Genomic DNA, 22,101 nt, shown 5'->3' with positions numbered 1-22,101 from the left:
TATTATTTACATATTTGATAAAGTTCAGATTGTTATATCTGCTTTTAGCACTTCATTACTCAGGCCCAGAGGAAAAAGTTATTGATTTCTTCAATTTCCATCATCAGTACAATCCCTCCTCAATTAGTAGTTCTCAATTATTTTGTGTGTTGCTTTGCAAAATTGCTTGTTTGTGCTTTGCTTCAACTTCTCTCTCATACCATTCCGTATACACTCCACAAATTGATACACATAATCCTCCTTGTAGTACGAACAGTGTTGTATTTTGGTTAATTAAGTTGACCTCTTAAATTGTACATCCCCTTCTCAGTCACTAAGCATTTGTTGAATGTTTCCAGGAAGTAAACCGATTCTTATTTTTAACGCAAGAGCTGTTTTATATTGAACCACATCCCATAATTTTTGTGTTTGCTTTCAAAAAGAGCTTGTGTTCCCTAAAATGCAGATTAAGCTATTCTGATTGATTATATTATAATGGTTGTAAGTTGTTTTTTTAATAAGCGTTACCCCCAAACTTCCATACTATAACTCAGATACGGTAATATTAGAGCTCAAAACAATAGGAGCCTTGTGATTAAGTATGTAACATGTTTTGCCCAAAATTGAAATTCTTTGTGCTAGTTTTGATATAACTTATTTCATTTTGGATTTCCAGCAGATTTTATGGGCCAGTATCACATGGAGATGCACTTCATTCCAAATACTCTTCCCACTTCAATATTATCAATTTATTATTTTTGCCGTTGTATGTACAGAAATATTGCGATTTTAAAATTACACATGCAGAGGTCTCATGTCGCCCTGGGTGATTGCCCACGTCGCCCATATCAGAAACTGCCAACGGGTATATTGTTGAATTTTGTCTGCGTTTGATTTATTTGGAACACTAAAATTCATTACAACCAATATTACTCTATTTTACAAATAAGTCCCCTAAATCAGAAGTTCATATGCAGTCACCGTTGTAGTTGGTTAACAGGGTTCAACACACTCTTCACCACCAGGTAAGAATGTTTACTGCCTAGCCCAGGGGTGAGCAATCCAGGTCCTCGAGGGCCTGTGTCCTGCAACTCTTGGATGTCTCCCTGGTCCAACACACTTGAATCCAACAGCTGAATCATCTCCTAAGTGCAGTCAAGTTCTCTAGAGTCCTGCTAACGACCTCGTTATTGTGTTGAAGTAGAGATGCATCTAAAAGTTGCAGGAGACCAGCCCTCGAGGCCTGGAGTAGCCCACCCCTGGCCTAGCGCAGTGTGTGTCAAAGTGAAAAGCAAGAAGCTAGTTTCCTGAATATTTAATTCTCTAATGTCACCACCAGATGGCAGTGCTCTTCCAATAGTGGTGCCTACTGAACAGTAGGACGGCCAACTACGTCACCGTGCAGCTCAAATGATGAGATCAATTAGATTTCACTTAGGATATGAGCCTTTTTACGATAAATTATCATAATTCATGAAAATACTTTGCTACAATGAAAAAGAAACGGAACATGGGTATAACACGTCTCTGTACATTCCAAACCGCTAGGTGGCCGTAGCGGCAAAATGTGAGTAAGTTAGAGTTGCATTGGGTGGCGACACCTTTTTGGTTGGTTCGCTGCTAACAGCCATTAATCCACAGTAGAAGAAGAGGAAGGCGGAAAACGATGCAATGGCCAACGTGCAGCTGCAGCGTGTTGGAGGAGTCCTAAAGTTTTTCTTTCCACCTGGGTACAAAAACTTTTAGTTGCATTTTTTTTTTTTCGCTTATTATGTGCATTTTAACCAAGTTTGTGTACGAGACTCGGAAGTATTCCTCGGTTTTCACGCTATTTCAAGAGGCGAGTTAGCTAAAAAATAGATTCTGCAGTATAAAAATTTTTCTTTAACTGCATAATTAATTTGTGAATTCAAATTAACATTAATTTGTCCAGTTTTGTTTGTTGACTTTTCACGCGACCCGCTTTCGTGGCGATGGAGAAGCCACGTGCTATAACTCACAATTCGCTTTAGTTTATTCAGAGTTCAATAGAAATTAAAGTGTATCTGCCGTAACAACATTGTATTGATTAAAACATTGCTTGTTAAAACATCTGTCCTAATTTTGTTTTCCAGAATATGTTAATCAAGAGGAGCTGATTTTCATTCTTACAGGTACGTATTGTAATCCGGTTATGTTTCTGCCATGTGCATTGCTGTCCCAATGATTATATCAATCACTACCCATCTGACCCATACATATGTATGTATGGGAGAGATTATGGATAACGACCAAAATGAGGGTGTTTTTCTTAAGGTTATGTTGAGTTTTTGCCTTTTCTACATGAGTTAACATTTCCTCATTGTTGCTCTTTCAGAATTCGCCTGGTTTGCAGAATACAGAGTTGGAGATGAGATATTTGTCATTGGATGGTATTGACACAGCTACTACCCCTTACAAAGATTGACCAGTTGTCTTTTGTTTTTCTTCTTAAATTTGTCTTTTGTTTTTCTTCTTAAATTAACAAATAAATTTGGAAGTAGATGTGGTGTGAGAGTTTTTCTTTTCCCTCCAAACGATTGTACCTTTTTCTAAAGGGTGTCTATTAAAGGCTAATAAGCCACAAGTACACATGGAATAGTTGCAGAAATTTTTATGTCGTGTAATATAGTTGTATTATATTTAAAGACAATATGTAACATGAAAATGTCTTAAAATAAAAATTATTTTATTAGAATAATCAAACATTGAGTAGTTGGATGATTTTATATTGGTTTCAACAGAATTTGATTAAAAAAAATTGTGTTTATTCCCCGCCCCCCCCAAACAAAAAGGATGCTTTTAATGAAGCTTATGTATGTGGTCAGGTGATGTGTGATGGACTGAGGAAACACCGTTGTCTTAATGTTGAGAAACTAGTTACATTCTGACAAACCTTGACTCAAACATTTTGATGTTAAAACTAAGATTACAAGTAAAGTTAATGGTGTGTAGTTACAAAAATAGAAGTACTTCATTTAGTTTGAGCAGTTTCTTTAAAAATGTTATGACATTTAAACAAAATTGAGTAAAATATTGTTAGAAAATTAGAAACAAAATAATACTGTGTTAAAAATAGGATGCTCATATCACAAAATCTCGGCTTCTAAGAAAACTGCAAGATACGTTTGTCACAAGTGATATGTCTGTCTTTACATTTCAATGTATAAATGTATGTGCTTAATTTATTAATATAAGACGTCTGGAAGCACTGAAACGTCCAGCTTCGTGTGTAGTTTTTTCATTTCTTGTCATTTTTGGATAGCTTATAAGGTAGTATTGCTAGTTTTTAATATAATTTTATTTAAGCATATTTCTATTTCCACAACTGTTTACATTTATTCATTAAATACTATAAATGTATGGAAAATTAAAAATAAAATCCTTTATTAAGATGCATTTTATTAAAAGCATCTTTTAATAAAATGCTGTCAATGAGCATGAGTTATCCTAGCTTCTTAACTTGTTAGCAATTGACAGACGGTGCGGTTCCGTCTACCCGGAAGCTGATGTTCTTCTTCGTGGGAGGAGGTTGTTGCTTAGTGCCACGTTGATGGAGACCAGTGGGGACGTGGAAATCTGTCCTGAGAGTCCGCAGCCGGGACCCGGTAGCCCGTTCCTCTGCCTACACACCAGTTATTCATCGGAGCAGAATCGAAACGGGAACTTCTTCAGGCCGGAGGTTGTGTGTGTTTGTTTTGTTGTTGCGTTCATGTGAGGAGCGGTTCAGAAGAGAAGGTAAGCCGCTTTAGAGAAGTAATAAGATCTCTGCGTGTGTGTGTGTGTTTGGGTCTGTTACTGTCTTTCATTGCATATGTAGCTAGTACGGTACTAACTGAAAACAACATGTCCTTTACCAGAACAGGTAACGCTCTCCCGGATGGCTTGTGGAGTTGACAGTAACACATGGACTGTGTTTCAGCAGTAATGTTCTGCTTCTAGAATGATTAACTCACTCTTTTAAGCTTTTTTTGTTATCCTGCATCAGCTGTTAGCTTCCTGCTAGCTCGGGTGTTTTTCCCTTGCAAAATCAAGTCATATTCTTAATTTCTTGAGAGAAATCCGCATTTCTGTGAAATTCCCCTGCTGTCACTTAATATGAATCACAGAAGCCAGGTGAAAACGAGGTCTGGGTCTGTTATTCTGTAACTAAGCTGTCATAGAATCAGACTGAACTGTAAAAAACATGCCATATATTTCTAAAGTGTCATTGAAGCCCTGCCAGGTTAATCTCTCTTTAAGAACAGGCGAATCTGATCAGATTCTGTGAAGTCGGTGAAGCAGATCAATATAAACAAGTTCGTACAGCAGGAAATGCGTTGAGCGCAGGCATGAACCATTAAAACTGGTCCATTTAAAACTTTTCAGTGTTTATTATTGTTTCTGAAAATATTCACATTGTCACTCTCCTTTTGTTACATCTGTGTACTTCATTGGGATTTGGAAGAGCTAAAATGATCCCATGTTCAACCTGTTGCATCTGTTCTGCTTCTAGAATGATTAACTTTGAACAGCAGCGTTACAGTCTGTTAATCTACAATAGTTATTCACCTTGACTTTAAAATGTTCTGTAGACTTTACACAGATTTACACAGATTTTTGTGAAAACAATGTATAATGTGATTAAATGAAGTGATACACTAGCCAAAAATGTGCACTCTAGTAGCATATTTGAAATGAACATATTTCTACTGAAGTAAAAGTAACAAGTATCCATCCAAGAAATGACTCAAGTAAGAGTAAAGAAAAAACAGTGTAACATAAAAAAAAAATCTCAAGTACTGAGTAACATTGTATTTAATATGTTAAAATTACAGGGCTGCACAGTGGCGCAGTTGGTAGAGCTGTTGCCTTGCAGCAAGAAGGTTCTGGGTTCAATTCCCGGTCTTTCTGCATGGAGTCTCCATGTTCTCCCTGTGCATGGTGGGTTTTCTCCAGGTACTCCGGTTTCCTCCCACAGTCCAAAAACATGACTGTCAGGTTAATTGGTCTCTCTAAATTGGCCCTAGGTGTGAGTGTGTGTGTGCATGGTTGTTTGCCCTGTGTGTCTCTGTGTTGCCCTGCGGCAGACTGGCGACCTGTCCAGGGTGACACCGCCTCTCGCCCGGAACATTAGCTGGGGATGGGCACCAGCAACCCTTCCGACCCCACTGAGGGGCAAGGGTGTCAAGAAAATGGATGGATGGATGTTAAAATTACAAAAATATTATGTTATATACATATTCTGATATTTTAAAAATAAAAGCTACTAACAGAGGGTAGAGTGTGCAGAAGTTTTTACTCGAGTAAGAATAATTGTAGGGTTGAAAAAGTAAAAATCTTTCTAAAAAAAAAAAAAAAAAAGATGCTGGGAGAAAAGCTTCATGATGGCTTTTTCCCCCCCAACAAACCAGCACAGCTTTCACCAGTTCTGTCATAATTTTAATATGTCACGTTCTGGTTTTTTTTGTTTGTTTGTTTTGTTTTTTCATCCAGGATGAAACTTAAAGAGATCAACCGCACAGCCATCCAGAGCTGGAGTCCTGCTCAGCATCACCCGATCTACCTAGCAACAGGTTTGTGTCCAACAATAAAGGGAATTAACTTTATTATTATTACCTTTTGACATCATCTGATTTCTCAAGAAATCTAGCTAATTAAAGTTGTTCTTGAATATAAATGAATCTTGGTGTCTCGGTTGCCATGGTTTGTGTAAATGTCCTGCTTCTGTGGTTTTATCGCTATAAGGAAAGGAAGACCCATCCACTGAAATGCTGTATTTTTCCGGTTCTGTCTGTGCAGGAACGTCCGCCCAGCAGCTGGACGCCTCCTTCAGCACCAATGCCTCTCTGGAGCTCTTCGAGTTGGACCTGGCTGATCCGTCTCTGGACATGAAGTCGTGCGGCAGCCTCTCCTCTGCTCACAGGTGGAGAAGAGTTTCTCTGCACCGTCACTGTTAGCTGAATTCTCCTGTGTGTGTGTGTGTGTGTGTGTGTTCTGCCCTTTCTCTTCTCATATGTTCACCTTTTTTTCTTTTTTTTTTTTGCTTCCCACAGATATCATAAACTGGTGTGGGGCCACTACGGCATGGACGCCCAGGGCCACCCGTCCGGCGTGCTGATAGCCGGCGGGGAGAACGGCAATGTCATCCTGTACGACGCCGCCAAGATCATGGCCGGAGAGAGCGACGTCATCGTAGCCGAGAGCTTCAAGCACACGGGGCCAGTGAGGGCCCTCGACGTCAACCATTTCCAAGTATGTAGCCGTCCGGCCCCGAGAATTGTTTTTCTAAATTATTTGCCTTTTAGCTACAATGAAAAAAATATTCATGCTTTTTAATCTTTTTCACGTTACTTTTTTAAATATAAAATCAAGATAATTATTAGACAGCCCCGGTCATTCTCTTCAGGAGACAGTCTGTCTTAGAAAAACAGTGTCTTTAGTCAGAGGCTTCTTCAAGTTCGCTGTAGTATAGACTGCTACAGGACATCTTTCCTTCCCACAGCCGTCACCAGCTACAATAAATCTTAGAAGAATTTTGCATTAATTTCAGCGACAGCAACATTTTATTTCCCTTTGGGATCAATAAAGTATTTTTTGAATTGTAAAGAAGTAGGAATGAGAAGACATTAACCTTATTCAGTATTATTATTATTATTATTATTGTTAGTTTTTGACATTTTAAGTGAGAACTTGCTAAAACTGTCGCAATAAGCTGTTGATCAATTAATCACATGATGAATTAAAATGAGCTCATTAGTTTCCATTTTGATGATTAACCATTCATAATATATTTTATTTACAGTTTTAGTTGTTCTTTTATTTCCGTATTATTTATTATTTTTGGTTGTCATGTTTGATTTTGGATATTTTAAAACATCTTCCAGTTTCAGTGTGGAGTGTTCTGAACAATATTAAAGTTTACTAGACTTTGAGAGGCCAAACTTGCATTATTCAATCCATATCTATGTTTTACTTGATAATGGTCTCTAAATAATAAAATGCACGCCACATTTTTTAGTTTTAGTTTTGAGCTATTTTTGAAAACCACTTTCTTAGTTGGACGCTGCTTTGTGTCACATAAAAATCTCACTGAAACACCTAAGATTTTGACCTGAAAACCATTGAGGACATTTAAGGGGTATGAATATTTTTCAAGGTGATTTTTATACTGACCATTTTCTCCTTTTCCCCCCAGTCAAACTTGGTTGCATCTGGTGGGAATGAGTCAGAAATTTACATCTGGGACATGAATAATTTTGGCTCTCCCATGACACCAGGACCTAAAGCACAGGTACCTTTATGCTGCTTGCAGCATTTTTAGTTTTCATTGATACCTAACTCACCTAAAATGTGATTACCAAGTTAAAAATTGCTTTAACACAAGTTGAAAAAATGCCAGGCTTAACCTTGAGATTACCTTCAAACATTATTGAGTGCCAAATTAGAATAAATAAATAACTTTGTTAAATTGTCATAAATTTGATAAAACTGGAAATGAAAACAAAGAAATAACTTATTAAATAAAGATTTGTTTATTTGTTCCTCAAATAAATGTATTCATTTTAAAAATTCGATTTATATTATTTCATGTTTCTGTGCTGAAGCACATCATGAATTAATTTTTATGTTTTAAGCAGCCAATGAGGATCTTGCTTTAATCCCTCCTATTAAGGTTGATGGGTAAAGTAAACAGTTTAAATTAATTCATGATACGCTTCAGCATAGGAGCATGGAATAATTTATTAAATCATGAAATAATAACATCTAGTCTTTAAAATGAAATCAATGAATTCATATGAGACACATATAATGAATTCTATATTTATGAAATTATTTCTGTATTTTTTTATACTGCAAAAAACTAATGACACATTCAAGCTATTTCAAAAGTTATTTTATTTTTGGTAATTTGGCACACTTCACTCTCCATATTTGTCTATGTTGAATCTGCTGACATTCATTCTATGGAATGCTTGAATGAGATCAGTTTTTCTGGGATGTATTCAAATATATTGGGTTTTTTTCTCTCTCTTTCTCTCTCTCTCTCTCTCTCTCTCTCTCTCTGTCTCTCTCTCTCTCTTAAAGCCGCAGGAGGACATCAGTTGCGTGGCGTGGAACAAACAGGTCCAGCACATCCTGGCCTCGGCCTGCCCGAGCGGCAGGGCCTCGGTGTGGGACCTGCGGAAGAACGACCTCATTATCAAAGTCAGCGACCACAGCAACAGAGTAGGTCCACAGCCAAGCGTGCGCAGAACATCACAGAGTGGGGCTGAAACGATTAATTGTGATGAATCGATTATTGAAATAAATCGACAACTAATGTAGTAATCGATTAATTGTCACCTGGAGTACAGAGACCCAGTAGAGGCCATTTATTTAAACAAAACTAACACACCCAGACCCGAAACTGTATAAAATATATTGTATTTAAAATAAAAAAAAAAAAAACACCTTTGTGTGTAAATAAGTTTTAGCCAAAACTCCTCCAGTGGTTTAGTTTCAATTTTAAATTTACTAAAAGAACTGTATGCTATTGCGTTTTAGGCAATAAAATCTTATTTAAAAAGGAATTGAATAATTTGTTTATTTGCATTGTTTAATATACTTCTTATATTGTATCAAAAAGGCAGTTGTTCTCACGATTAATTGCTTAATCGTGAGAACAATCGATTATTAAAATAACCGTTAGTTTCAGCCGTGTGGTGGAACGTGTCTCACCCTGGCGCTGTGCTCCATGTGTCTGCCTCCAGATGCATTGCTCTGGGCTGGCCTGGAACCCCGAAGTGGCCACTCAGCTGGTCCTGGCCTCAGAAGACGACCGGCTGCCGGTCATCCAGATGTGGGACTTGCGATTCGCTTCCTCTCCTCTCAAGATTTTAGAGCACCACACGCGGTAAAAACTTCTGCTCCCTTCCTCTGGCAGGCTTCATTCAAGAGTCTTTATATTTAGGCTTTCATAACGTTAAGGTAAATAAAATCTATAATGAGTGTTGTGTGTCGCTGAGAGACTTTTGGTCATTTTTGGCTATTCAGAGTCGGTTAAATCTCCTGTTTGGCTCTAAAGAAAAAATAATAATTATGCTCACCTTGATGTAGGGTGTTAACATTTCTGTGATATTTCTGTCTCATTACACAAAATCATATCACCTTCAAGGGGCAGTATCATGTAATTTCCAAGCATTTTATAGCACCGTGAAGTAACTATGCTACCTTCAGTTGTTATAAAAATGCTATTTTTATCGAATATGACTTAAAAGAAATTTGACATTGAAATTTAACACCTTGAAATTGGGCCTCTGTCTCTTTAAGAAGCTCCTACTCTTTCTGAAACTCTGCCTTCGCCATGCTGCGAAGGAAGTCTTTGCAGCATGGCTCCATTAACTCCTTAACGACGTTTATACCAGCGTTACTCTGAAGTAGCTCCTATAATGAGCTCAGCAGTTCCACCAGGTGTTTGCTAATTGCTGCTGGCTAGTCTGAAGGAGCTGAGTGGCTGTGAAAACCTTTCAGTCTCTTAGAGTGTACTCCCAACCCAGTTGATCTAAAGGTGCTGCTCCGTTTTGTGCAGAGGGGTCCTGGCTATCGCCTGGAGCTTGGCCGATCCGGAGCTGCTCCTGAGCTGCGGGAAGGACAGCCGCATCCTGTGCTGGAACCCCAACACAGCAGAGGTAACGCTTCACCCACCCTCTGTCTCGCCGGTTCGTCTGAATGTTCTGCACCTTCTCAGCATTTGGTTCATGAGGGAACAATTGGCTCAAACCTCCAGGTTCTGTACGAGCTGCCCACCAGCAGCCAGTGGTGCTTTGACATCCAGTGGTGCCCCAGGAACCCGGCGGTGCTGTCGGCCGCAGGCTTCGACGGCCACATCGACATTTACTCCATCATGGGAGGCAGCAGCCAGGCGCAGAGCCAGAGGCACGCCGATCAGGTGAGGGCTTCACTATTAAATCTGTTGCAATTTAAACAATGAGTCGCATGAAAAATTAAAAGAAACTTGATCACTTTTAAATTGACACATTAAATCACGGTAAAATGTTAGCCACTTGGGCCTCTAACTGCGAAAAGTGTGACTGCTTCTGCATCTGTTATAATTTCTGCTTCGTGCTGCAAGATTTAGTGAGGTTTTCAGTGCGTATTACTTTTGGCTCCGTTTCAGATCAGCAACTCCTTTGGCAACCTGGACCCGTTTGGGACGGGGCAGCCGCTGCCTCCGCTGCAGCTGCCGCAGACCCCCGCCGCTCCAGCTACAGTCAACCCCCTGAAAAAGCCCCCCAAGTGGATCCGCAGACCAGTGGGAGCCTCCTTCGCTGTGAGTCAGTGAAGCTTTGCTCCAGTTTTTTGAGTAGAAACCAGCATCGTTTACGCAGTTTTTTGTTTTTTTGTTTTGTTTTTTCTCGTAGTTCGGAGGGAAGCTGGTGTCGTTGGAGAACGCGAAGCCTCCGCAGCCCCAGCAGCCCACATCCCACGTCGTTCACATCAGTCAGGTCGTCACGGAAACGGCCTTTTTGGAACGCTCCGACCAGCTGCAGGCCACGCTGAGCTCAGGCGGCTTTGTGGACTTCTGCCAGGAGAAGATCAGCTCGGCTGAGAACGAGTTTGACAGAACAGTCTGGTCCTTCCTGAAGGTAGGAGAGTCAATCTGTTTCAAAGAAGAGTTTCGAGTGAAACACATTCGTTTTTTTCTTTTTTAAATGATTTTTGGTTGCTAGGTGAATTTCGAGAGCGACATTCGCAGCAAGTACCTGGAGCTCCTGGGCTACAACAAAGAGGAGGTCGCCTCCAAGGTGACTGCATTCACATAGCCTGGCTTTAGCTCAAACTTTTCTTTTCGACTTGGTGTCTTGTGATAAATGTGTTTGTGATGATTACAGATTTCAGCAGCTTTAGAGGAGAAACCTGCTAACGTTCCTCCGGTAAGCTGAAACGCTTAACTTGTATATGTTAAGGGAAATTTTTAGGATTTTTAGGAGATGCGTTGTGCTAATTTAATAACTTTATTGATATATATTTTCTACCAAAGATAATAACTGTCATTATTATTATTATGATGACAGCTGTGTGTCTTCAGGCTGGAGGCTGTGGGTTTTTCATGTTGTGCAATAAGGAAGTGTTGCAAGGTTTCCTCTCCTGTTTTTGTAGCTTCAGGATTTTCACTCAGTTGGAGTGAAGAAAAGAGCGAAGGAGAAGTTCAACTAGTATGAGATGAAATAAAATCCCATTTAACTAACTTGCCAGTCGTAAAATCACATTTGCACCAAATGATTAATATATAAATCAACATTTAGTTTTGAAGCGGCCATGAAGAGCAGAGAAAATGTTTCTTTCTTAAGTAGAGTGAGCCATCTTTCCATTCATGCCATCTGTGGCAGGCAAAGACAGCTAAGAGGTTTGTTTGTTTTTTTAAAGTCACTTTCAAGTAGCAAGAAAATTCTGGTAAGGAATAAATATGGGGAGTTTTGTTTTATTTCCAGTCTTTTTTCCATTTATGTGGAAATAATTGGATCCATCCATCCACCATTTTTTTTGCACCTGTCATCCAACCCTTTTGTCTGTTTGTATATCTGTTCATCGTTTCATCCATCATATATATATATATTTAAATCCTCCATCTTGTCCTGAACGTGTCTTTTGGCTCTACAGCCGGACTTGTCCCCCTCCACCTCACCGCTGCCTTCAGCAGACCTCAGCCTGGCGCCCCCTGCTGACACTCCAGAGGCAGCGTTCGACCTGATCGCCGCCTCTAACCTCCAGCCTGCAGCCACGCTCCAGCTGAACTCCACTCCTGACCCGGACAGCGAGGAGCCGGCAGAATCAGAAGATGGTCCTGACAGCGAACTGGACACCAACATGGTGGAGGAGGAAGAGGAGGGTGAGGAGGAGGAGGAGGAGAAAGAGGAGGAAGAGGAGGAGATTCCTCTGAATGAGGTAAAGTTTGATGAGAATTACTCTTAAGCTGCATATAATATCACTGCACAACTAAACACAGGCTCATCCAGGTGATTTTAATGCAATTGCTCTGGGAGAAAAGGTTTATTGTTTCCAAGTTCATGCAGGTTTAGTCTCACTGCCCGTCCTCGGTGCCAGTGGTTCAGGTCGCTGCATACCGCTGGTGATTCTCTATTAGGAGCCACAGAGAGGAGCTTAATCAATGAGAATATCTGTCAGTCAAATTAATGTGGGTTCATTCAAGTGAAGATGCTGCGTTCATGTTGAATAACTCCCGTTGAAACGGCATCACAAAAAAATTCCATTTGAACTCGGTTGCATTTTTTAAGTTATAAGAACTTCCCTAAATGTTCTTGGCTTGCAAGTAAGTCTTCAAAAAACAAAAAATGGATTGTAGACCTAAGTGTGTTGGGCTTTTTAGCCAAACAAAGCAGTGTTCCCATTGAAAACCATGAAACCTGAGGGGGGGTTTGTGCAGTGCAAGAATTGCACATCCAACATGACGTCATGTTAGACTTTCTGAGTTCTGAAAATATCACAGAAGACGTCTCTGTTCGCTTGTTGTGATTCCTAACGCCTGTTATTTCCAATCAGATCTGTTGCAGAACCATTTTTATGTAAAAGATTGTGATGCAAAATGCGTTGCAGAGGTTTAAAATGGGCAGATGGACATAAAACGCATTACAAGTAAAGATAAAACTCACAAAAAGGAAACAGTCAGATGGTAATAGAGAAAGACAAACTGATGGGAAGTAAGGAAACAAGAATATGACTATAAAAACACAAAAATCTGAAATATGTTTTTGTTTTGTCTTTTAAGAAGTATGAGAAGGAAGTTAATTTTAGGATGTGGACGTCTCTCCTATGAAGTGAAAGATGAGTGGTCAACCGTGGGCAGTGGTCATTAACTGCGTTCTTTATGTTTTCCAAGTGGTTTGTGAAAATTTCTCACTATTGAGAATTTTGATTTGCTATTTGTGGAAGTTGTGACGTTAGATTCATCTTAATTGTCTTTACCAATAACTAAAATTCCAGTTTGGTCCTGAAGTAAATTATTTTCCATTGACAGTGTGAAAAGTGCGTCTGTCAGCCTCTCTGGTGGCATCGTTTTGGATTCAAATGTGTTGGACCACTAAATCGAGCCTTTTGCTGGACTCCTTGCATTAAACCATGTTCTCTCTCTGTCTTTTTTTAATGATTTGAAGTTATTCTGCAGCTTTTGGTTTTGTGTAGAAAACATTTCGTTTTATGCTTCAGGACCTGACAGCCCAGGTGGAAGTGGAGGAGAGCAGTCCTGTGGAAACGCCAGCAGAGATCCCCCCTCCAGTTCCCACTCCTTCAGGAGGAGTCCATCTCAGCATCAGTAAAGGTACCGCCACGCCGGCTCAGAGAGAGAGAGAGAGAGAGATTCCATAAAACTGTGTTGGAATATTTTTGTCAAATGAAGCTTCTTTTCTTTTTCATGACAACATATAATAATAATCAGCATTTCTGAGGCTTTGAACCGATGAAGCCTCAGAAATGCTGAGGCCTTACACAATACACTTCTGACAGCTCTGTCAGCGGTGGGCAGTGCTAGCTAAAAAGTTAGCTGTGCTAACCCGGAAGCACTAATCCGAATCAAATTTTACATACAATTAATTTCAATAGTCCCACTAATTGAAATGCTAACCAATATAGTATTTAGCAGAAGCTCAAATTAAACGTTTTTTTTTTTTTTGGAACAAATTTGACTTTAATTGTTGGGGAAATAATGTTTGGTCCATTTTTAAAGATTGATCAGACCAGAACTTTAATTTTTATGCAGATTTTCCATAGCAGATTATTTTTTAAATATTACTATTAAAATAAAAATGTCACTTTTTTTTTCTTCTTTCTTTTCATTAGATGTGGACGGGCTGATCACTCAGGCCCTGCTGACTGGAGACTTTCAGGGCGCTGTGGAGCTCTGTCTCCACGACAACCGTATGGCAGACAGCATCATCCTAGCAATTGCCGGAGGAGCCGACCTCTTGGAGAAAACCCAGAGGAAGTATTTCACCAAAGCAAACAGCAAGATCACCAAGGTGACTTCTGGAGGGAAAAAAACGCTGCTGTGAGAGTTTGCTTATTAAAGAGAGTCTATTATTTATGATGGAAGTGCGCGTCTGTCCCGCAGCTGATCAGCGCCGTGGTCATGAAAGACTGGCACGACATCCTGAAGACGTGCGATCTGGAGAACTGGAGGGAGGCCATGGCTGCCGTCATGACCTACGCTCGGCCCGAGGAGTTCTCTTCCCTCTGCGGTGAGGCGTCGCGCGCCTGTTCTTGTTCTGAACTTATCCCAGTTTTACCACCTTTACCTTTACCATCTTTTACGCCTCCGTTTGTCAGACCTTCTCGGCAGCAGACTGGAGGCAGCAGAGGACCCGCAGCTCCAGTCTCAAGCCTGTCTGTCCTACATCTGTGCGGGAAACGTGGAGAAACTGGTGTCCTGCTGGAGCAGAGCTCAGGACGGACACTGCCCTCTTTCCCTGCAGGTTTGTGGGTTTCTTCTTAGCGTACGCCTCCTGAATGAGGACGCTTCAAAATGGCTGACTCCCTTTAGGGGTGGGCGATATGGACTGTGAATTTTATCGCAATATTTTGAGGTACTATTTTTGGTAAAAGAAAATGATTTATTCTTTAGGTAATAAATAGTTTTGCAGTACAGTGACTGCATGGCACAGCATTTATAGCACCACAAACACACTTATTGTTCTTAGATATGCTTCTTCAGGAGACCACTTAAGTAAAAAACTGGTTTATATTACCAGACTGCAGACAGTAATTGTATTTAATCATATTTGAGTTTACGGATATTTATTGATTCTTTCATGAAACAAAAAGTGGAGAAAATAACAAAAATAACATTTCAGACCAAACTGTTAGTTTTATTTTTATTTAGTTAAATTTAACATCAACATCAGAAATGTATCAAGGCAATCGATAAATCAGATTTCTTGAGTTTTTTTTTCATAATAAATGATAAACGATAAAGTTCCTGTTGGTTTTAGTCCCTGATGTGAACAGTCGTTTTCTTTTTGTCCGTTACTCATTTCCAGTGTCTGTCATACACTGACTGGCCTGAATAAATTTTGGGGGGCGCTGTTAAGCTTTTTGGTGTTGCCCATTTTTAATTCAATTGAAATATTAAAAAAAAAATTATGCAAAGTATGAGGTTTTTAGTTTGTTGAGACCTCAAAAAAACTCAATAACACGAGACACCCTTCAGTTTCAATATGCCTTAACAAAACAACGGCATCTTTGGCATGCCTGTGTCAAACATTAAGATAATAAAAACATTTTAAACTTTGATAACATAATCTGTGGTTTTCGTGTCTAGAAAGCTTTAGAAAAACATAAAAATCGAAATATAGATGGACCCTGAGCACTTTTTATCTAGATTATTCCATCCTTTTCCACCCTCGTTTGCCTCAGGACCTGGTGGAGAAGGTGGTGGTGCTGCGTCGGGCGGTGGAGCTGACCCAGCAGTCCGGACCTAAAGCGATTGGCATCCTGCTGGCTGAGAAGATGAGTCAGTACGCCAGCCTCCTGGCCTCTCAGGGCGGTCTGTCCACGGCCATCACATACCTGCCTGACAACACCAACCAGGTGTGCAGCACCGCTGATATCATGGTCCGTGGGGCGACTGTGTGGGTAGAGTAGTCGTCTTGTGATCAGAAGGTTGTAGGTTCGATTCCAGCTTCCGTCTGCCACGTGTCAATGTGCCCTTGGGCAAGGCACCTACTGATCTGCGTATTGGTGTATAAATGTGTGAGTGTGAATGGGTGAATGTGACTCCAGTGTTAAGCACTTTGAGTGGTCAAAATGATTGGAAAAGCGCTATATAAGTTCAGTCCATTTACCATTTCATTTAGTTAAACCTAAATTCACTTGAGTTTGTTTGTTAATCTGTAATGTTTGTTTTGTATGCAGTAATTGGTGAATTAATTAAAACAATTACACCGTACGCCCTTTTATGAAGTGTGTACTCAGTCAAAGTGTACATAAGGGTTCGAGCAGGACCTAAGCCTGGCTATGTGAGTGTTGGGTCTGAGTTTGATCTCCGTCCGTCCAGGTTGTAGTGCAGCAGCTTCGGGACCGTCTCATCCAGGCTTTAGGACAGCAAGCAGCGCCAGCACAAACCCACAGAGCTGCATCTCAGCTGCCCGGCCGCCCGGCTCTCCCCCAGCATTCGTTCCCCCAGGTCCAGCCGCCGTTGGTCCCTCAACCTGCTGCAGGAGCTCCAGCACCAGGCCCTACGCCTGCTTCTGCCCCATCTCAGCCTCAGTATTACCAGCCGGTATGTTCTCCTGACGAACTCGTCAAAGGGTGAAGGATTTTTTTGCATGTCATGATTTAGAGGGGCAGTATTGTGTAAAATCAACTTTTTTTTAACTTTACATTATTTTATGATGTTATTCCCACATGAAAAACCTGATTGGAGTTGCTTTGATTCTTTTCTGATGTTTGATAAATCCTTTATTCTCCATGACAACCATTCAGCTGTGGAAAACACTTGGGTGGACCTAGTGCCTCCTCAGACCTTCAGTTTCCAAGCTTCCTCCAAGTTGCCTTCCTCCTTGACTCCCCCTCTCAGCTCCTTCAGACTAGCCAGCAGAAATGAGCAAACACCTGGTGGAACTGAGCATCTGCTGAACTAATTGTATGAGCTGCTTCTCAGTGCAACACTGGTAAAATGGTTGCTAAGGGGTTAATAGAGGAGCCATGTTGTGATGACCTCCTGAAGGAGGAGTTTCAGAGAGAGCAGGAGACAGAGACCCAATTTCTAGGCGTTAAGTTACAAAGTCAAATTTCTTTGAAGTCATATTAGCATATATCATTTTTATAACGTCTGAAGGTGACATGATTGTGCTATAAAATGACAACATGTGCCTTAAAAACACACGTTACTGCCGCTTTAAATAAGAAGAATCACCCAGCTCACGCCAACTGCTCATCGGTTGGCCATCCCTTTTTCAAAAAGCGTAGCTTTCCCTTTAACTCGTCTTCATAGTGGTGTTCTCATGGTGGTGCTCCTCTCCCTCTGTCCCATGCTGTGGTCATCCCTCCTCTGTGGCATCACCCTGTGTCTCTGTTTGCTTCAGGTGAGGGCTGCCTCCACCGTCACCTCCTGGAGTAACCAAACTCCCACAGCCTTCCCAAATGTCCCTCTTCCTCCTCTTTCTCATGTAGGCAGCACCCCAGACCAGCAGGTACACAATCCTCCATCCCTGACTTGACATGCATCTTGTTTAAAAAAAAAAAAAAATCTGGCTTTTATTTGTTGGACCTAAGCTCCATGTCCAAACTTATTGTTTTGTTACGGTGATGGCCTCTTCTGTAGTCACTTCCTGTCAACCGTTTCCTTTTTTTTTCTGATGCTCTGATGCATTTCGTGTCTTTGGTTGGATTATTTCACTGCATGACTTGCATTTTTCTTCACGCATGTAAATACTTTCCGTCCTTTGATAATGAATCGAAACCTGTAGCTGAATGGCTTTTTGTGGAAGCCACTTTAGCAGATAATTAGCTTGCCCTCTTTCTGTTGCTATTAGTTTCGCTGCATTTGCTTCAATCTTTCAGGTGGAGCCTCCAAACCCGATGTACGGCCTGCCAGCCTCCAGCACACCAGCTGCCCCTTCGGCCTCCTCCACTCCTGGCTACATGTACTCTCATCAGTACCAGCGTAAGTGGGACTGCGGGTGTGTTATTGGTCTTCAGGTGTAATGAAGCTGTTAATGTGAACGTGAGTTTCCATGTCTTATTGTTTTAGAAGCCAGATAGATGATGTGTATTATCCAGTCAAAGTTGCAGAACTTATAAACGAAGCTCCTGTGTTGCCCAGATACACTAATCAGTAGAGGTGTGCCGATTGATCGACCACCGATCATAATCGGCCGATTTCCATGAAAAAGTGTATGATTGGTGATCGCCGATCAGGGTCTCTTGTTGCCGATCACACAAACCGATCACCTGCATCTCATTTCGCAGCCTGYCTGTGCAGCTGGTCTCCTCTTTCCTTCACACTGCGCAAACGCGCAGCAACAAATCCTAAGCGATGTGGAACTATAACGCACTGAGTGACTGGGGAAGTTTGTGTGTTGCGGCGGAAAATTGAAGCAGGTCAAAATGCATCAACACAACGAAGCTAATACGACAAAAAAACAATGCCATACTTGATGGAGTTTGGCTACATCGAGGCTCACTGCAGTAAAAAAGACATATGGAGGATCAGATAGCAGGTAAAGCAGCGCACAGCTACAAACACACACCCCTATTATTAGCATGACGGTCAGAAAGCTARACAAATAACCCGCAAAATTATTTAAGTCTTCGAGCTGTGATGTAAGACGCTAGTTCTGCTCTCGCTGTTGAACCGCTGCTACGCACTACAGGTAGTAATATTTGACAGATGAAGCGCCGCTTCTGCTCCACCTGGTAGTGACTCTCACACCGAACCTCTGCTTAAAGCTGCAGTATCTAACTTAAAAAAATACATTTCACATACGTATTAAAACTTTCGCTGTCCTAACATGATAATCTCTGAAAAAATAATTGATCTCCTCCCTGTTCTGCATAATTACTCCGCTCAGTCAGAAACAGCCACTCAGAACTAGCAGTAATCAGCTAGCTGCCATGCTATTAGGAAGTTTTCATCAGTAACTCAGGATTGTTTATTGTAATGGAACCTGTATTTGCCTTTGAATGTTAAGTTTTATACTTGAATTTTTTGGCAATGTTGAGAGGTTTTATTTTGGCTCTTTGCATTATTTAGCCTCTTCAGAGCCTTCATATGTTATCAGTCTGTTAAAGATAGTATTATTGATAGCAGTACAATTTGCACAATGCCTGTTTAGTTTTTTTCTTGGAAAAAGTTATGAAAAACATTTTTTTGTCTAAATTAAGGTGAATTCATGGTTCCTTTTTCCACATAATGTAACCGGTAGAGCTTATGATTAAAAAATAATAATAATGTGATCGGTATCAATGATCGGTATCAGTGATCGGCCCTCATCGGTGATCGGAATCGGTATTGGCAGGAAAAAACCTGATCGGCACATCTCTACTAATCAGGCTTAATATGACCAAATCATCGCTTCTGAGGTCTTGAACCGATGTAGCTCCTTACACTATGAGAAACTGGGTATTCTGACAGCTCGCTATCAGAGCCAGGCAGTGGTGGGCACCGCTAGCTAAAACATTAACACGAAAGAAGTAATCCAAAATAAACTTATTGGTCATGTAGTTTTACTTACAAGGAATTTCATGTGGTCTTAATTAGTCCTGCTAACTCTAACTGATATTAGAGTTCCAGTAATGCTATTAAACCAACATGATATTTAGCAGAAGCTAATGTTAAAGTGGTAACAAAAAAACACAACATTTAGCAGAAGCTCTAATTAAACTTTTTTTTTTTCAATGTTAGCAAAAGCGCTAAGCTTTTACTAAAATTTAGCTCCACTATTAGCAGCAGTGTGCCCACCACTAGATTTCAGGTGTTTGCGTAAAATATTATGCTTTTTTTTTGCCATGAATTCTTACATATATACAAACTAATATTCAGGTTATCTGTTCAGCTGTCACCTGCTGAACTGACTTCCTGTCTGTATCCTGCTAGCTGTGTTTCTAAAACAGTTTTCTTTCATGGAAGTGACAGTTGGCAGCATTTTTGATCCAGAGCATCAACAGAAATATTTCCAAAAAGTGACATTTGTCTTTTTTTTTTAAAAAAAAAAGAAAAGAAAAAGGGGGTTGAGGGAAGAAGGTAGCATCCTTCTGACCTCCAGTATAACTAGCAACTTTCTCTGACATGTCATTTCCAGTGAACGCCTTCAGCTCTGCTCTCTAGAACAACATTTGTCTGTGGAAATGTTAGATTCTAACGTCTGACTCGTGAATGTCTTTGACTTGTCCGTGTGAGCTCTCAGCTCTCTGCTCATTGACTCCTCTCTAGCTACACATACAGCATGTGGTGAAGCCGTCCTATTGCATGTCGCAGCTGTTTTGTTGACCTGCAGCAGGTTTTTCCACTAACAGAACTTCCCGTGTGCCTCCCAGCCTACCCCCAGGTCAACCAGTACCCACCTGGAGCTGGGGGGGCTTCCATCTATCAGCCTCTTCAGTACTCTTCTACCGCTCCTCCTCCTCACAGTCCTCCTGCTGAGCCCTCCTCCCCTCCTCAACCTCCCGGCTTCCTCTCTCAGTACACCCAGCCCGTCCCGCCTCCTCTCTATCCGGGACAACCTCCTGCCGGCCACATGCTGTCCTCCTCTCCTCCCTCTCGCCCTCCTTTCTTTCCCTCCTCGTCTTCCTTCTCCGCTCCGCCGTCCTCCGGAGCGCCTTTCCAGCATGGCGGGCCAGGATCTCCCGTGTCGTACATGCCGCCTCCTCTCCATCCTCCACCGAGCGGAGTCTCAGGTACACAGCTAGACCCCGACCCCGGGCTGATCCCCGCCTCTAAGAGAACAGGTCTGCATGGCTCTGATCATCCTCTCTCTGTCTGTCTGTCTGTCTGTCCTGCTAACCAGCTCACTGATCCTCACAGGGAGCTGAACTAGAGAGATTCAGATTAGTTATGATCGTAGTTCTAGTAGGTAGAAATAGTAGTAGTAGTAAAAATAAGCATAATAAATATTTTAAAAATAGTAAAAATTAAAAACAAAAATAGGTAGTGATAATAGTGATATCACTAAGATATAAAGTAAATTTAAAAAAATAAAAATAAAAAGTAAAAAAAAAATGTAAAAAGGTAGTGGTATTGATAATAATAATTGTAATAATAACTGGAATATTTCAGAAGAAACTTCTGAAGAACAAAAAATTACCCAAATGTTCTGCAGGCCTCAAGTTTAAGTGTCAAAGTTTAAGCAGCTTAAAACATCACATAGTTTTTGTTGCATCTCATTAGACCAGTGTTTCTCAACCTTTTTTGGGCCAGAGCCCCCCTAGCCTTTATCCAGGTCCCTCACCGCTCCCCACCAAAGAATTTGTACTCTACTTTGCACTGACTATTATTTTATTATTAATATTACTATCACTGTTGTATATGTTTTGATTTTTATGCTTGTTTCTGTATTTATCATCAAAAATAATTTCCCAGAGAACAAAAACGCCATGGGAATAGTCCATTGAAAGAGTCATGGAGTCATCAGCCTCATGACATTAACACTGACATGAAAAATAATATTGAAGAAATAAATATATCAAATCTAATTAAAAACATAAATRAGTGATCAGTTCTTTACTGTTATGGTCTGTAAGATATATTTATTCTCAGTACTAGATATGGTCTCAACAAACYCATGGCACTTCAACAATATTATTTTACCTTTTATCTGGAAATAGTGTCTGTTTATTCTTGCCATACAGTCCTCTGTATTAAGTTTTGATCGAAATGTCTTGCCGTACCAGTTTATATCTCTGTATTTACTTTAGTTTCTTAGTTTATTCTTGCATTTTGTTCTTAATTCATTTCCATTTAGTTTCATTTTATTAGTATTATCCTCTCTTGGTTTATTGCTATGTCCACTTTAGTTTCTTTTCTGTTGCTAGATTTATTTTATCATTTATTGACGCTCACCCTCAGTAATCTTCACTCATCACCTGCTGCGCCGCCTAATTGTCACGTGTTTCACATCATGTGTTGATTTTTCACTGTTTTACATCGGATTCTCTGTTTTTATGCCATAATTCACATCTAGTTCGTCGCTCCGTTTTATGTCCCGCTTCTCCTGTTTCAGAGTTTTGCGCAATGTGCGAGTCTTTTTTTTGTTTTTAAGCCCCTAAGGTGCAGGGCGGTCGGGAAGCATATTGATGGGGAAAAGGCAGACTGACATAAACCTTTTAAAACAACAGAAACAATTTCGGTCTTCTCATTATTAAAATTTAAAAGTGCTGTGGTACCATTGTTCTATCAACCTCGTTTCATACCGGACCACTTACAGCACCGGTGTTAACAGTGGCGCAAAAAGTGGGTATGCAGGGTATGCAACGCATAGGGGCGCAGCACCAGAGGGGGCGCCAAAACCCCGTCTGGAGGGGGTGGCGCACCCAGTGGCGCAAAAAGTGGGTATGCAGGGTATGCAACGCATAGGGGCGCAGCACCAGAGGGGGCGCCAAAACCCCGTCTGGAGGGGGCGGCGCGCCGATGAT

At 40.8% G+C, this 22,101-nt stretch overlaps 1 protein-coding gene and 1 long non-coding RNA gene across 3 annotated transcripts in view; both read left to right on the top strand.

Annotated features, from left to right (window-relative positions):
• Positions 1 to 1,178: 1,178 nt before the first annotated feature.
• On the top strand, positions 1,179 to 2,502 carry LOC103473270 (uncharacterized). Of its 2 annotated transcripts, XR_001777176.1 has the most exons (4): positions 1,179 to 1,546; positions 1,621 to 1,709; positions 2,094 to 2,132; positions 2,336 to 2,502. It is a non-coding gene; the product is annotated as an uncharacterized LOC103473270 (long non-coding RNA). The 2 variants fall into 2 exon arrangements; XR_534991.2 differs by having other exon boundaries at positions 1,207 to 1,709.
• Positions 2,503 to 3,511: 1,009 nt separating this feature from the next.
• Positions 3,512 to 22,101, top strand: part of sec31a (SEC31 homolog A, COPII coat complex component) — a 25,506-nt gene continuing 6,916 nt past the window's right edge. Inside the window, exons 1-23 of the mRNA XM_008423373.2 lie at positions 3,512 to 3,735; positions 5,473 to 5,552; positions 5,779 to 5,902; positions 6,033 to 6,231; positions 7,175 to 7,270; positions 8,065 to 8,205; positions 8,730 to 8,872; positions 9,548 to 9,647; positions 9,746 to 9,907; positions 10,136 to 10,288; positions 10,380 to 10,604; positions 10,689 to 10,763; positions 10,851 to 10,892; positions 11,620 to 11,904; positions 13,183 to 13,294; positions 13,813 to 13,991; positions 14,084 to 14,210; positions 14,299 to 14,444; positions 15,385 to 15,558; positions 16,025 to 16,249; positions 17,055 to 17,162; positions 17,533 to 17,635; positions 20,008 to 20,418. Coding sequence (XP_008421595.1) covers positions 5,474 to 5,552; positions 5,779 to 5,902; positions 6,033 to 6,231; positions 7,175 to 7,270; positions 8,065 to 8,205; positions 8,730 to 8,872; positions 9,548 to 9,647; positions 9,746 to 9,907; positions 10,136 to 10,288; positions 10,380 to 10,604; positions 10,689 to 10,763; positions 10,851 to 10,892; positions 11,620 to 11,904; positions 13,183 to 13,294; positions 13,813 to 13,991; positions 14,084 to 14,210; positions 14,299 to 14,444; positions 15,385 to 15,558; positions 16,025 to 16,249; positions 17,055 to 17,162; positions 17,533 to 17,635; positions 20,008 to 20,418 — 3,409 coding nt within the window. The 5' untranslated portion in view covers positions 3,512 to 3,735; position 5,473. The remainder of the gene's footprint in view (positions 3,736 to 5,472; positions 5,553 to 5,778; positions 5,903 to 6,032; positions 6,232 to 7,174; positions 7,271 to 8,064; positions 8,206 to 8,729; positions 8,873 to 9,547; positions 9,648 to 9,745; positions 9,908 to 10,135; positions 10,289 to 10,379; positions 10,605 to 10,688; positions 10,764 to 10,850; positions 10,893 to 11,619; positions 11,905 to 13,182; positions 13,295 to 13,812; positions 13,992 to 14,083; positions 14,211 to 14,298; positions 14,445 to 15,384; positions 15,559 to 16,024; positions 16,250 to 17,054; positions 17,163 to 17,532; positions 17,636 to 20,007; positions 20,419 to 22,101) is intronic.

This window comes from Poecilia reticulata, linkage group LG12 (genome assembly GCF_000633615.1).
Source record: "Poecilia reticulata strain Guanapo linkage group LG12, Guppy_female_1.0+MT, whole genome shotgun sequence".
Lineage (NCBI taxonomy): Eukaryota > Metazoa > Chordata > Actinopteri > Cyprinodontiformes > Poeciliidae > Poecilia > Poecilia reticulata.
The sequence above is the reverse complement of the archived record's forward strand: the minus strand, read 5'-3'. Positions and strand labels throughout refer to the sequence as shown.